The sequence below is a fragment of the Phycodurus eques genome, chromosome 18 (genome assembly GCF_024500275.1).
Source record: "Phycodurus eques isolate BA_2022a chromosome 18, UOR_Pequ_1.1, whole genome shotgun sequence".
NCBI classification, from domain to species: domain Eukaryota; kingdom Metazoa; phylum Chordata; class Actinopteri; order Syngnathiformes; family Syngnathidae; genus Phycodurus; species Phycodurus eques.
Window position 1 is genome coordinate 980,632 of NC_084542.1, and position 14,239 is coordinate 994,870.

A 14,239-nucleotide genomic window follows, 5' to 3' on the forward strand; every position below is an offset into this window, starting at 1 on the left:
GTCTCGGCGACCCGAGAGAATCCTCGAGTGTGGGACAGAGGGGGGGGGGGGTCAAGTCGTGACGGCGGCATGAAGGGTCACCGTCTTACCCTACCCTCCTTTGTCTTGACAGCGTGAACCCCTCAACTCATCTTTTGTTATCAGCTTGAGACCAGCCTGCACGTCACTGGCCGAGGCGCTGCTGACATTCGCCGTACCGCTGCAGGGCGCCCCACAAGTCCTCATAAGAGATGTTTCTGTGTGACGGCAGGGCGCTGATAACAAAGACCGACACTTAGAACACAGGAAAACGTGCACAGAAACAGTTTGCAATGCAATACGCAATTACTGGGGTATTTACATATATACTTGGATATTAAATAATCGAGGTATAATCGGTGTGTAGACCTTCAGCTGTAATTTAAGGGGATTCCCCAAACATATGGCATTTACCATTAAGGAATTACAGCCATCCATCCCTCCATTTTCTGAGCCGCTTCTCCTCATGCGGGTCGCGGGCGTGCCGGAGCCCATCCCAGCTATCGTCGGGCAGGAGGCGGGGTACGCCCCGAACCGGTTGCCAGCCAATATTAACCAAGATGGCGCCTACCAGTGTGGTCGCCTCGGTAACGCGCTCTCTAGTATTGTCTTCGTTTTTGTGTTTTTCGTCCGTCTTTGGAGACCTTACACGACTCACTTACACAAGGGGAGACCTGCTAACCATCAAGGAGGCTACTCCGGACTTTCTGTCACCAACTTTCGAAAATCCGCTCAGTTTTTTCCCCGAGTTACTCACCGGAGCGGCGTCCGCGGTTTTCGGCGCATGGATGCGGGAGCGGCGCCACAGAGGAAAACGAGCCGGCATTCAGGTGAAACTCCGCAAGAGAGGACACAGATTGGCGTTCCCGTCGATCCACCTCGCGAATGTACGCTCCCTACCCAACAAAATTAGTCGTTCGAACTGCTCTAAGTGCTAGAGGACTCTGCATCTTTTTGCACAATTGTTTTTTTGTCAATGTCTTTATGTCCCCAAAGTGTTCTGTAAATTGACTGTTTGTTGTGCTAGAGCGGCTCCAACTACCGGAGACAAATTCCTTGTGTGTTTTGGACATACTTGGCAAATAAAGATGATTCTGATTCTGATCGCAGGACACATACAGACAAACAACCATTCGCACCTACGGGCAATTTATGCATAATTTGTGCATTATTTGGACCAAGGACCAAAGTAACCAAAATCATACGATGGGCAGTCAAAAAATAAGCCCAATTAAATTTAACCTACTAATCATTGAATTTTTTTCCCCTGAAAGCTTCACCACCAACACTGTGTATAGTGGGGATGGGGCGCTGCTGACCTCGACTCGGGACGTTGCGAGTCGGTGGGGAGAATACTTCGAAGACCTCCAAACATGAGACCGTGGTCCTCAGTCGGAAAAGGGTGGCGTGCCCTCCCCAGGTCGGGGATGAGATCCTGCCCCAAGTGGAGGAGTTCAAGTATCTTGGGGTCTTGTTCACGAGTGAGGCAAGAATGGAACGGGAGATCGACAGGCGGATCGGTGCGGCGTCTGCGGTGATGCGGACTTCGTATCGGTCCGTTGTGGTAAAGAAGGAGCTAAGCCGAAAGGCAAAGCTATCGATTTACCGGTCGATCTACATTCCTACCCTCACGAGCTGCGGGTCGTGACCGAAAGAACAAGATCCCGGATACAAACGGCCAAAATGAGTTTCCTCCGCAGGGTGTCCGGGCTCTCCCTCAGAGATAGGGTGAGAAGCTCGGTCATCCGGGAGCCAGATGAGGTGGCTGGGGGCATCTGATTCGGATGCCTCCCGGACGCCTCCCCGGTGAGGTGTTCCGGGCACGTCCCACCGGGAAGAGACCCCGGGGACGACCCGGTACACGCCGGAGAGACTACGTCCTTCGGCCGGCCTGGGAACGCCTCGGGATCCCCCCGGAAGAGATGGATGAAGTGGCTGGGGAGAGGGAAGTCTGGGCGTCCCTGCTAAAGCTACTGCCCCCGCAACCCGACCCGGATAATCAGAATCAGAATCAGAATCAGAATCTTCTTTATTTGCCAAGTATGTCCAAAACACACAAGGAATTTGTCTCCGGTAGCTGGAGCCGCTCTAGCACAACAAACAGTCAATTTACAGAACACTTTGGGGACATAAAGACATTGACAAAAAACAATTGTGCAAAAAGATGCAGAGTCCTCTAGCACCTAGAGCAGTTCGAACGACCAATATTGCAATAGTCCGGTGCAATGACCATTGTGCAAAGGGCGCTGAGACTTCAAGGAGTGTATGCGGTTTAAAGTGACAAGTAGTGCGATCATCTGGGACAATGTCGGTTGTGCAAATGTTACAGATACTCCTCAATCAGTGTGCAAAATGGAGCAGATGCTACTCTGGCATGAGTGGCCAGTATATGCAAATAGTGCAGCATGGCGAGACAACTACAGTGAGTGCACGAGTAATACATAATTGGCCCCACAGAAATGTGACAACGAACTCAAGTCAAAAAAATTCCAGCTTGTTGTAATGGAATTATAGGTTAGGTGTTTAAGAAGTTGATCGCAAGAGGGAAGAAGCTGTTGGAATGTCTACTAGTTCTAGTTTGCGTTGATCGGTAGCGCCGACCTGAGGGAAGGAGCCGGAAGAACCGGTGACCGGGGTGCGGACGGTCCGAGAGGATTTTGCACGCCCTTGTCTTAGTTCTGGCAGCGTGCAAGTCCTCAATGGCGGGTAGGGGGTTACCGACAATCCTTTCAGCAGTTTTGATTGTCCGTTGCAGTCGGAGCTTGTCCTTTTTTGTAGCAGCACCAAACCAGACTGTGATGGAAGAACACAGGACCGATTCGATGACCGCTGTGTAGAACTGTCTCAGCAGCTCCGGTGGCAGGCCGTGCTTTCTCAGAAGCCGCAGGAAGTACATCCTCTGCTGGGCCTTTTTGAGGACGGAGTTGATGTTGTTCGCCCACTTCAGGTCCTGAGAGATTGTAATTCCCAGGAACTTGAAGGTCTCGACGGTTGACACAAGGCAGCTGGACAACGTGAGGGGCAGCTGTGGCGAAGGATGCCTCCTGAAGTCCACTATCATCTTTACCGTCTTGAGCGTGTTCAGCTCCAGGTTGTGTCGCCCGCACCACAGCTCCAGCCGCTCCGCTTCCTGTCGATATGCCGACTCGTCACCGTCCTTGATGAGGCCGATGACAGTGGTGTCATCTGCAAACTTCAGGAGCTTGACAGTCGGGTTCGCTGAGGTGCAGTCGTTCGTGTAGAGAGAGAAGAGCAGCGGAGAGAGGACACAACCTTGGGGCGCCCCAGTGCTGATGCTGCGTGTGGATGAGGTGGCCTCCCCCAGCCTGACCTGCTGTGTCCTGCCCGTCAGAAAGCTGTAAATCCACTGGCAGATGGCAGGTGAGACGCTGAGCTGGAGAAGCTTGGTTGAAAGGAGTTCAGGGATGATAGTGTTGAACGCTGAGCTGAAGTCCACGAACAGGATCCTCGCGTAGGTCCCTGCACTGTCGAGGTGTTCTAGGATGAAGTGCAGTCCCATGTTGACTGCATCATCCGCAGACCTGTTCGCTTGGTAGGCAAACTGCAGGGGGTCCAGCAGGGGACCTGTGACACTCTTGAGGTGGTCCAGCACGAGACGTTCAAAGGACTTCATGACCACAGATGTCAAAGCGACAGGCCTGTAGTCATTCAGACTAGAGATTGCAGGTTTCTTGGGGACTGGAATGATGGTGTAGCGTTTGAAGCAGGATGGAACTTCGCACATTTCCAAAGATCTGTTAAAGATCTGAGTGAAGAATGGAGCGAGCTGGTCCGCGCAGACTTTGAGGCAGGATGGGGACACATGGTCCGGTCCTGTTGCTTTGTTAATCTTCTGTTGTTTGAAGATGCGTCTCACATCCTGTTCATGGATGGTTAACGCAGAAGTCAGAGGTGTGGTTGTGGTCGCGGGAGCGGCCGGGTGGGTGTGTGGAGTGAAACTGTCCTTTTCAAATCTGCAATAGAAGGTATTCAAGTCGTTGGCTAGTGTGCTATTGTTCTCAGCTTGGGGGGATCGTCGCTTGTAATTAGTCAGCGATTGGAATGCACGCCAGACTGATTTCGAGTCGTTCGCGCTAAACTGTTTTTCCAACTTTGCTGCATAGATCCTCTTTGCAATGTTAATTTCTTTAGTAAGCTGGTTTCTAGCTCGATTATACAGGGCCATGTCCCCGCTCTGATATGCATCTTCCTTAGCTTGGCGAAGCTGCTTAAGTTTAGCAGTGAACCACGGCTTGTTGTTGTTGAATGTGCGAAATGATTTTGTTGGTACACAAACCTCTTCACAGAAACTGATATAGGATGTGACAGTGTCCGTATATTCATCCAGGCTGCCAGCTGAATTTTCAAAGACACTCCAGTCTGTGCAGTCTAAACAGCTTTGAAGTTCCATCTTTGCTTCATTGGTCCACTTTTTGACTGTTTTCACTGTAGGCTTCGCACATTTAAGTTCTTGCTTGTACGTCGGTATTAAGTGAATTAAGCAGTGATCAGACGAGCCCAGGGCCGCACGAGGTATAGCACGGTATGCGTTTTTTACCGTAGTGTAGCAGTGGTCTAAAGTATTATTTTCCCTGGTAGGACAGTCGATGTGCTGCTTGTATTTAGGGAGTTCGTGGTTGAGTTTAGCTTTGTTAAAGTCCCCGAGAATAATGAGGGGTGAGTCAGGGTGTTTTTTTTCAATTTCGTTGACTTGTTCGGCGAGCGTTAGCAATGCGGCGCTCGTGTTAGCTTGCGGTGTGATATAGACTCCAGCCAGTATAAACGATGCAAACTCACGTGGCGCGTAAAATGGTTTACAGTTCAGAAACAGCGACTCCAAATGCGGGCTGCAGTGTGTGCTGAGCACCGTGACGTCCGTACACCATTTTTCGTTTATATGGAGGCATATCCCGCCGCCCTTCGTTTTTCCCGATGATTCCATGTCGCGGTCCGCTCGATGAATGTTGAAGCCGGGAAGCGTGACGGCGCCATCGGGTACAGCGTCGCAAAGCCAGGTCTCCGTGAAGCACATGGCCGCGGAACGTCCGAAGTCTTTACTGGTCTTTAACAGAAGATGAAGCTCGTCCATTTTGTTGGGTAGGGAGCGTACATTCGCGAGGTGGATCGACGGGAACGCCAATCTGTGTCCTCTCTTGCGGAGTTTCACCTGAATTCCGGCTCGTTTTCCTCTGTGGCGCCGCTTCCGCATCCATGCGCCGAAAACCGCGGACGCCGCTCCGGTGAGTAACTCGGGGAAAAAACTGAGCGGATTTTCGAAAGTTGGTGACAGAAAGTCCGGAGTAGCCTCCTTGATGGTTAGCAGGTCTCCCCTTGTGTAAGTGAGTCGTGTAAGGTCTCCAAAGACGGACGAAAAACACAAAAACAAAGACAATACTAGAGAGCGCGTTACCGAGGCGGCCACACTGGTAGGCGCCATCTTGATAGATACATCTCGGTAGAAAATGGACGGATGGATGGAATACTTGTTTGAAGGTTTATTTTATCCAAGTTTTGTTTAAGCCTGTCCTTATTGTGGCAGCCGTTTTGGAAATGTCATTGCTGAATGCAGAGAGCTGTGACTGAATTTCTTACTTTGGAAGGGGAACCACCACTAAACATTTTCAAACTGTTCTAAAATGTGTATGGGGGATCTGCAAAAGGCTAAAGCAAAGTCAAAAAGTGGGTGTCCAGGATCAAAGGTGACGGTTTGAGTGACCTCCGTGACAAGCAAAGGAGCGGCAGACCATCTTCAGGGGTGAAACCTGGGAATAGTACGAGGGCCAAGGCGCTGCTCAGAGAAGATCGTAGAGTCACCATTGATGACATCATCATTGTGTGTCATTACTGATGACATAACCTTAACCCCATACATATTTTGCAACCTTTTAAAAAATGTTTAGTGGTGGTTCCCCTTCCAAAGCAAGAAATTCAATCACAGGGTATCCACCAATGAGGTCATTTCCAAAATGGATAAGAGGAAGCGAGGAGGTTTAAGCTAAACCTTTTGTTTAGATAAACCTTTTACACCCATATTTAAAGTACAAATCGTGAAGATTTCAGGGAAAACAAATTGGGCTCGTTACTTGATAGATTCTCATATTTGATACAGAGTTTAAACTTTTTGGACGTAAATGACTGAAAATTAAAAAAACAACAAATAAAAACTATTGTCATTGACAATTTACAGTGTCCAAATACTTCTTGACCTAACTGTAGATGGAAAACTCAAAGCACTATCAATCTGGTGCTATGGGATGCGATTTAATTTTCACCCCCCAAATCAAAAACAGTTTCTGTTGCTGTGATTTACTACATTTACATAAAGTCTAAATGGAAAGAAAGAACTGAAAATGCATTTAAAATTGCAATAAAAGTGTAATATAGCATCTGACGTTATTAAACATGGTTCCAATTGTTACAAAACAAAGGCACTTTTTCTTGTATCTGGTGAAGGGGGTAGAAGCATGTTTAGGGATTTGGGAGCTTAGTAAATGTCTCTTGTATTCAGTTGGATGATTTAAAAAAAAAAAAAAAAACTTACATGAATTCAGTGAGTCTGATGTGCCAGGGGAGGAAGCCCAGAGTGCTGTCAACAGGTCCAAACTTCACCACCATCTCTGGATCTGGAAGATGATTTGACTCTGGAACAACACAACACAGGGAGCTTGCTATATTATCAGCTTGGTTTTGTCAATCCATCAATTTTCTTTGTGCTTATCTGGGTTCGGGTCACTGGGGCAGGAGCTTAAGCAGGGAAGCCCATACTTCCCTCACCCCAGCCACTTCGTCCAGCTCTTGCGGGTGGTTCCTGAGGCATTCCCAGGCAAGCCAGCACGTCCTTGGGTCATCCCCTGGGCCGCCTCCTGGTAGGACATGCCCAGAACACCTCATCAGGGAGGTGTCCTGGGTGAAACCTAACCAGATGCTCAAACTAGCTCATCTGGCTCCTCTCATTGCGGAGGAGCAGCGGCTCGACTCGGAGTCCCTCCCGGATGACTGAGCTTCTCACCCGATGTCTTGGGGAGAGCCCGGACACCCTGCAGAGGAAACTCATTTCGGCCGCTTGTATCCACGATCTTGTTCTTTTGGTCAGAACCCATAGCTTGTGACCACAGACGAGGGTAAGAATGTGAATCGATCGGTAAATCGATAGCTTTGCCTTTCGGCCCAACTCCTTTACCACAACAGACTGATACAGTGTCTGTATCACTGCAAATCCTGCACCGATCCACCGGTTGATCTCCCACTCCCTTCCTCCCTTACTTGTGAACAAGACCCTGAGATACTTAAACTCCTCCACTTGGGGCAGGATCTCTACCTCGACCCGTAGAGGACACACACCCTTTTCCGACTGAGGACCACGACCTCAGATTTGGAGGTGCTGATTTTTATCACACCCATTTCACACTCGGCTGCAAATCGGTCAGTCGAGAGTTGAAGATCGCAGCTTGATGAACCCAACAGAACCGCATCATTTGAAAAAAGCAGATGCAAGGCTGAGGTCTCCAAACCAGACTCCTTCAACTCCGCCCATAATTCTGTCCATAAAGGTAATAAACAGAATCGGTGGAAGGCCAGCCTTCGCGGAGTCCAGCCCTCTCTGGAAAAACAAATCCGACTTGGTGCCAGCAATGCAGACCAGACTCCAACACTGGTCTTACAGGGACAGAACAGCCCTTATTAAGCGGTCTGGGACCCCAAGCTCCCGGAGCACCCTCCACAGAACCCCAGAGAGACACTGGTATACCCCTTTCTCCGAGTCCACAAAGCACATGTCGACTGGTTGGGCGAACTCCCACGCACGCTCGAGGACCCAGTGCTGTCCACTGCTCCATGGCCAGGACGAAAACCACACTGCTCCTCCTAAATCTGAGATTCAACTTCCTGATGTTCTTTTTGTACAATTGTCAAAAAAAAGAAAAAAAAAGAAAAGAAAAAAGAAAAAAAAAGAAGTACCGGCATTACCAGATAACTAGCAACCCTTTATTGCTCGGTGACTGTTTTCTGAAAATGTACTGCAGTTCACCTCCAATTCAGGGGGGTCGCTACGGCTGCTATTGGCTAGGACACCACAGTGTGGAGTTTCCTCTGCATTTTCTGCCCATTTTCGGGAGCCGTTTTTACTTTCCTTTCAGTGACAAGCAAAACAACAACGCAAACCAACAACAATGGCGACCGTGGAACAGTGTCTGCTAGAACAAATAGACCTAGATGACCAGACGATGCGTTGAATTATGCTGCAAAATTGATCGAGAAGGCGGCGGCGGCGGCGTAGATGGTATGTAGAACCGAGGGGCACGCAGAGTACGTCATCACGGCATGTGACTAAAATGGTGGGGGTAGGTAGCATCATGCTGTGGGGGTGTTTTTCAGTTGCAGGGACAGGGAGTCTGGTTGCAATCGAAGAAAAGATGAATGGCGCCAAGTACAGGGATATCCTGGACGAAAATCTTCTCCAGAGTGCTCAGAACCTCAGACTGGGCCAAAGGTTCACCTTCAAAAAAGACAACGACCCTAAGCACACAGCTAAAATACCGAAGGAATGGCTTCAGAACAACTCTGTGACGGTTTTTGAATGGCCCAGACAGAGCCTTGACTTACGAACCCAATTGAGCAGCTCTAGAAAGATCTGAAAATGGCTGCCCACCAACATTCACCATCCAACCTGACAGAACTGGAGAGGATCTGCAAGGAGGAATGGCAAATGATTCCCAAATCCAGGTGTGAAAAACCTGTTGCATCATTCCCAAAAAGACTCACGGCTGTATTAGCTTAAAAGGGTGCGTCTACTAAATATTGGGCAAAGGGTCTGAAAACTTATGGCGGTGTGATACTTCATTGTTTCTTTTTTAATAAATTACAACAATTACGTAATTAATTATTTTTTTCTGTCAATATGGGGTGCTGTGTGTACATTAATGAGGGGAAAAAACATATTTGACCGGCTGCAATATAACAGTGAAAAATATAAGGGGGTCTGAAAACTTTCCGTACCCACTGTGTGTGTGTGTGTGTACGATTGATAAAAAAATGGAGTCTATTTTAAGGCGATATTGCGCAGATCTATCACAATTACAAACAAATGTTGAACGAACTTTCCAATCAATCAATCATTCTATTCTTCTATGAACGTGAAAGGTGCATACAAAACTTCCCATTCACAAGTCAATGCGCAGGTTACGAAGCGTCACCTCTGAGCAGTGCGTCCAGCATGGAGACGGTGATGTCTTTGGAGCTCCTCTCTTTATTTTCCACAGAGCGACAGAGTTGCTGTGCAGCCTGAACAATACTCTGCTTTCCGTCTTCTGGGGACAGCACCTTCACTGTGGGCCTGCATGACACCACTGACACACACACACAAACATGTTACACTTACACGGACGGCCACAATATATCCCACTGGATATCCTTTAGCTTTTCAATGCGGATAATGCACCCGGTGACGTTCGGCTTGAACTCACCGACATGCAGCCTAACACACTTCTGGCAGAGCACTTGAAGTCAGTTGCACTGCTTCAATTTTACTCCTCACTCAAAGAAAATAACGTTCCAAACATTCTCCTCTTTGATCGAAACTCCAATTTGTGTATTTAAATACATATTTAGAGAATATGCTTCCACTTCTGATACATACTGTACTGTTTTTGAAGCGTTACAACGAAATCAAATTAAGATTAAGAAAGAAAAAGGTTCTTCCTCCAACACAGTTCAGATTTTTCATCCGGCCGCCCTGTTGAAAATAATTGCCAAGGTCTGCCCCTCAAGGGATTTCAACTGCTATGAAGGCAGGGGGGGGACGACAACAACTTCTCGTCGCTCCACTTGACCTTTTGATTATTCCATTGATTTAACTTTCCCCTACATATGTGGCATAATGAAAGACTTGTGTTCACAATTACATAACGCACGTGTCACCACCATCAGGCCAATGGCGCCGTTCGCCAGATGTGCCGTGTCCTTACCATTATCACGGTGTTCGTCGGCGCAATCGCTCAGGAACTCCACAGTATATTTGGATCCCTCTGTACCGAGCAGATGCTGTTGTTGCATCACTATCACCTCCAGCAGACGGGAGTTGTTCTTCCTGAAAATACCTGGGGGGGAATGAATGAATGAATAAATACATGTAAAATAAGAATAATTACTTGGACATTTTTACAGACAACAACACGCTGTTGTCTGTAAATGTCCCGAATGTGCACATTCCCAAATATTGTATAGTGCAGACTAAGGTATGAGAACTAGGTAGTATTATCTGTTACACTGCCAATCTGCAACATAATGAAGAGCAACTATGACATTTGTGGGTCAGCAAAGAGATGTATTGACTGAGCCATGTCAGCAAGTTGATCTGAGAGTTAATCTGAGAATTTACTGGGCTATTTTACAAACTAATACAATCTCCACATAACGTTGCACGGTATACCAGTACTCGAAAAGTACTGAGGTTTTTGCCGAGAGCAACAAACTCTCCAAACGAGAGACAATCCATGTTTGCTTCAAGCTGTTTGTCACTCCCAATTGAATCTTATTGTAAGACTGACAAATAAAAGAATTAAATAACAAGTCAGCTACCTTAAAGCCATCATATAATCCAAAACGCAATAGACTGGCTAACCAACATTCAAAGTCCCCAGATTCAGTTCTAGGCTCTGTGCTTTCCTCTTCTCTTACCAGGGAGACTGAGGAGTGTGATCCCCCTGTCGTTGGAAAACACCCTCCGGTCCCCATTCTTAAAAAGGGGGACCAACACTCCAGTCTTCCAGTCCAGAGGCACTGTCCCCAAATTCCACGCAATGTTGCAGAGGTGTGTCAACCAGGACAGTCCCACAACAGGCCAAAAAGGCCCAATAGTACTCCTTCTTCAGCTTGAAGGCATCCCTCACCAACGGGTTCGGGGATTTCCGCCACGAGAGGCACCGACTACCTTACGGCCACAACTCCGGTCGGCCCCCTCGGCAATAGAGGCGGAACATGGTCCACTCGCACTCAATGTCCCCCGCCTCCCCTGAGACATGGGTGAAGTTCTGCCGGAGGTGGCAGTTGAAACTCCTTCTGACAGGGGATTCTGCCAGATGTTCCCAGCAGACCCTCACAATACGTTTGGGCCTGCCAGGTGGGACCGGCATCTTCCCCCACCATCGGAGCCAACTCACCACCAGGTGGTGATCAGTTGACAACTCCGACTCTCCCTTCACCCGAGTGTCCGAGACATGCGGCCGCAAGTTCGATCACACGACCACAAAGTCGATCATCGAACTGCCACCTAGGATGCCCTGGTGACAAGTGCACGTGTGGACACCCTTATGCTGGAACATGGTGTTCGTTATGGACAATACGTGATGACCACAGACCAATAACAGAACACTGTTCGGGTTCTGATCGGGGAGGCCATTCCTCCCAATCACGCCCTTCCGGGTATCACTGTCATTGCCCACGTGAGCATTGAAGTCCCCCAGCAGAACGATGGAGTGCCCAGCGGGAGCGCTCTCCAGCACCCCTTCCAAGGACTCCAAAAAGGGTGGGTACTCTGAACTGCTGTTTGGTGCATAGGCAGAAGGCGGAGGGAGGCTACCCTCTCGTCCACTGGGGTGAACACCAACGTACAGGCACAGAGTGGGGGGGCAATAAGTATACGCACACCTGCTCGGCGCCTCTCACCGTGGGCAACTCCAGAGTGGAAGAGAGTCCAACACCTCTTGAGACGACTCGTACCAGAGCCCAAGCGGTGTGTGGAGGAGAGTCCGACTATATCTAGTCGGAACTTCTCGACCGCACACACTGGCTCGGGCTCCTTCCCTGCCAGAGAGGTGACATTCCACGTCCCTAGAGCCAGCTTCTGTAGCCCGGGATCGGATGGCCAAGGTCCCCGCCTTCGGCCACCGCCCGGCTCGCACTGCACCCGGCCCCTATGGCCCCTCCCACAGGTGGTGAGCCCATGGGAAGGGGGACCCACGTTACCCTTTCGGGCTGTGTCCGGCCGGGCGCTACGGGTGCAGCCTCGGCCACCAGGCGCTCGCCTTCGAGCCCCACCTCCAGGACTGGCTCCAGAGGGGGTCCCAGTGATCGTATATATACATGTCTAAAAATAATCATCTTGATTTCATGTCATACAGTCAAGAAAAAAAAAAAAAGCATGTCTTTTTATACAATCATGAATTTTGGTATTGTGACAGGCTCACTGAGCCTCGCTTTTCTCTCGAGGAGGGAAAAAAACATTTGCCAGTAACTTATAGAGCCAAGTGACTCCAAAATAGGAAAGAAACAAACTTTGTGCAAATTAGGTTCCATGGGAAGTTCAGCCAGGGTCAAGCAACCCGTGGCAGCAATGCATACACAGTGATTACAAAGGAATTGAAAATAACTGGTAGCAATGCATTTATTTGCAAAGTTACTTCAGTATTTTAGTGGTAAGAAATGTTTCACGGTGGAAACTAGAACTTACTTCAAGCAATTGGTCAGGCTAAAAATGATCACAGATCACACCAGCGGCTCTTTCCGAGATACAGCCATAGATCGACTTACACAGTAGTTCAATTAAATTAGGTTGAGTGCTTATTTACCGTGATTATCATAGATGCTGACATAGGATATACCAACAGCCATACACCACACAACCAGGTTGGCGATGTCCGTGTAGCTGGGCTCCTCTTCCGCTACTAACAGGCCGATGTGGCTCGGCAACTTCTCTAAAGACCGGCCGTCGTTCAGCCACCGGTGTCGGCGATTAGGAGCGCTGTTTCCATTTGCGGCCGTGCCATGAGCGTCGGGGTTATGGTTTGACTTCCTCCGGTGGTCCGGGAAGCCAGCTAGGGCCATTGGGAGTAGTAATGTGGCCATTGCCCGCTCCCACAGCCGCCCCTTCCAGCTCCGAAGACGGGCACGGAGCCAGGAGACGAGCGCTCTGCCGTGAAGCAGAAACAGCAAGAGCCGCCACAATAAGCTGTACAACAGCGCCATAAATGGACTGGCTAATTCTAGAGTTGCTCGGGATATGATAACTGCTGCACAAGCCTATTATGTCGAAGTACTAACTGCCTGACAAATCATTGCCGATGTCACCCGCCTGCCGCCATCTTGCTCTCCCCCCGACAACCCCTGACCTGTGAACTCTCAACGTGAATACACGTAACTCGCGGATTGGTCAAAGATAAGCATGACGTCTTAAAAGGGGGTGGATTCTGCTCATAGTATGAAACTATAGATGCGACACGCCAACTTAAACGTGCGTGCTTACCACAACGCTAACTAGTTGAGTCACAAGGCAGCCATTTATGTGTGTGTGTGTGTGTGTGTGGACGGCAACCAAAACCGAAACACTAAGGATGCTGGCGCTTTGTACTGCATATGATTGGGCACAGCGCTGTACAAATATGACGAGGGAACTGGGAATAATCTTTCACAGGGGAAAATATTCATTAACCCTTTTACTTTTAGTGTTCAGTATTAATAGTACACGCTTTATCATTGACAAAATAGTAAATATCATTAATTCCAGTTGAGAATGAACAAGTTACGACGTAACTTTAATCTCTATGCTTTGGCTGTTATTGGAACCACGCCCCTGCCAACATGGCGCCAGATAGGCACGTCAGTTAACTCGCCTGGGGAATCGCGTCGTCTCTTCATAATTGTGATGCTGCCCTCATTAATTTACCTTTCCCCTTTCATTTTCATCCTGTTACCGTTTGCATTTGGTCATGATTCCATGATACACAATATAGCAAACAGAATGGAGTAGTTTCAAACTTCCTGAGGTGTTGCTTGGCTGGTGGTTCACCACAGAGCAGGAGATGGCGACATTGCACAGTAAAAAAAAAAAAAGACCCTGCAAGGCCATACTGTGATAAAAAACGAAGAAGACCAGTGAGGAACTCGTTGTTGTTGTTTTTTTTTTTTTGTCTTTTACTTTGGGAACGTAAAAATGTGTTGAAAAGCACAATTACTAAAGGATTATAATGGCGTCTAGAATGTTGAAGCGAGCCGGCATTTCTCCTGAATTATGCGAGCAACTCAAAAGACATAAAATAGAAAGTTGTAAGGTAAGTTTCTTTTGACCCAAAACAATAATGTCAGTACTGAACGTGTACAGTACTCTATTTGACTCATTCTCTTAGGATACCTTTTCTTAGTAGTAGTAGTTGTTGTTGTTGTTGTTGTTGTTGTAGTAGTAGTAGTGGTGTCATCTGTCAATGTGACTGATAAAGTTTTGTTTTGACTC

General features: G+C 48.3%; 2 protein-coding genes across 5 annotated transcripts in view; one reads left to right on the forward strand and one right to left on the reverse strand.

Annotated features, from left to right (window-relative positions):
• Positions 1-13,123, reverse strand: part of LOC133417066 (solute carrier family 35 member F1-like) — a 34,058-nt gene extending 20,935 nt beyond the window's left edge. The window contains exons 1-4 of the mRNA XM_061704535.1: positions 12,582-13,123; positions 9,981-10,112; positions 9,210-9,362; positions 6,560-6,659 (exon numbers count right to left, since the gene is read on the reverse strand). Coding sequence (XP_061560519.1) covers positions 6,560-6,659; positions 9,210-9,362; positions 9,981-10,112; positions 12,582-12,978 — 782 coding nt within the window. The 5' untranslated portion in view covers positions 12,979-13,123. The remainder of the gene's footprint in view (positions 1-6,559; positions 6,660-9,209; positions 9,363-9,980; positions 10,113-12,581) is intronic.
• An 813-nt stretch (positions 13,124-13,936) lies between these two features.
• Positions 13,937-14,239, forward strand: part of rad51b (RAD51 paralog B) — a 28,440-nt gene continuing 28,137 nt past the window's right edge. For all 4 annotated transcript variants that reach the window (XM_061703953.1, XM_061703957.1, XM_061703954.1 and 1 more), the window contains exon 1: positions 13,937-14,060. In XM_061703953.1, coding sequence (XP_061559937.1) covers positions 13,977-14,060 — 84 coding nt within the window. In that variant the 5' untranslated portion in view covers positions 13,937-13,976. The remainder of the gene's footprint in view (positions 14,061-14,239) is intronic.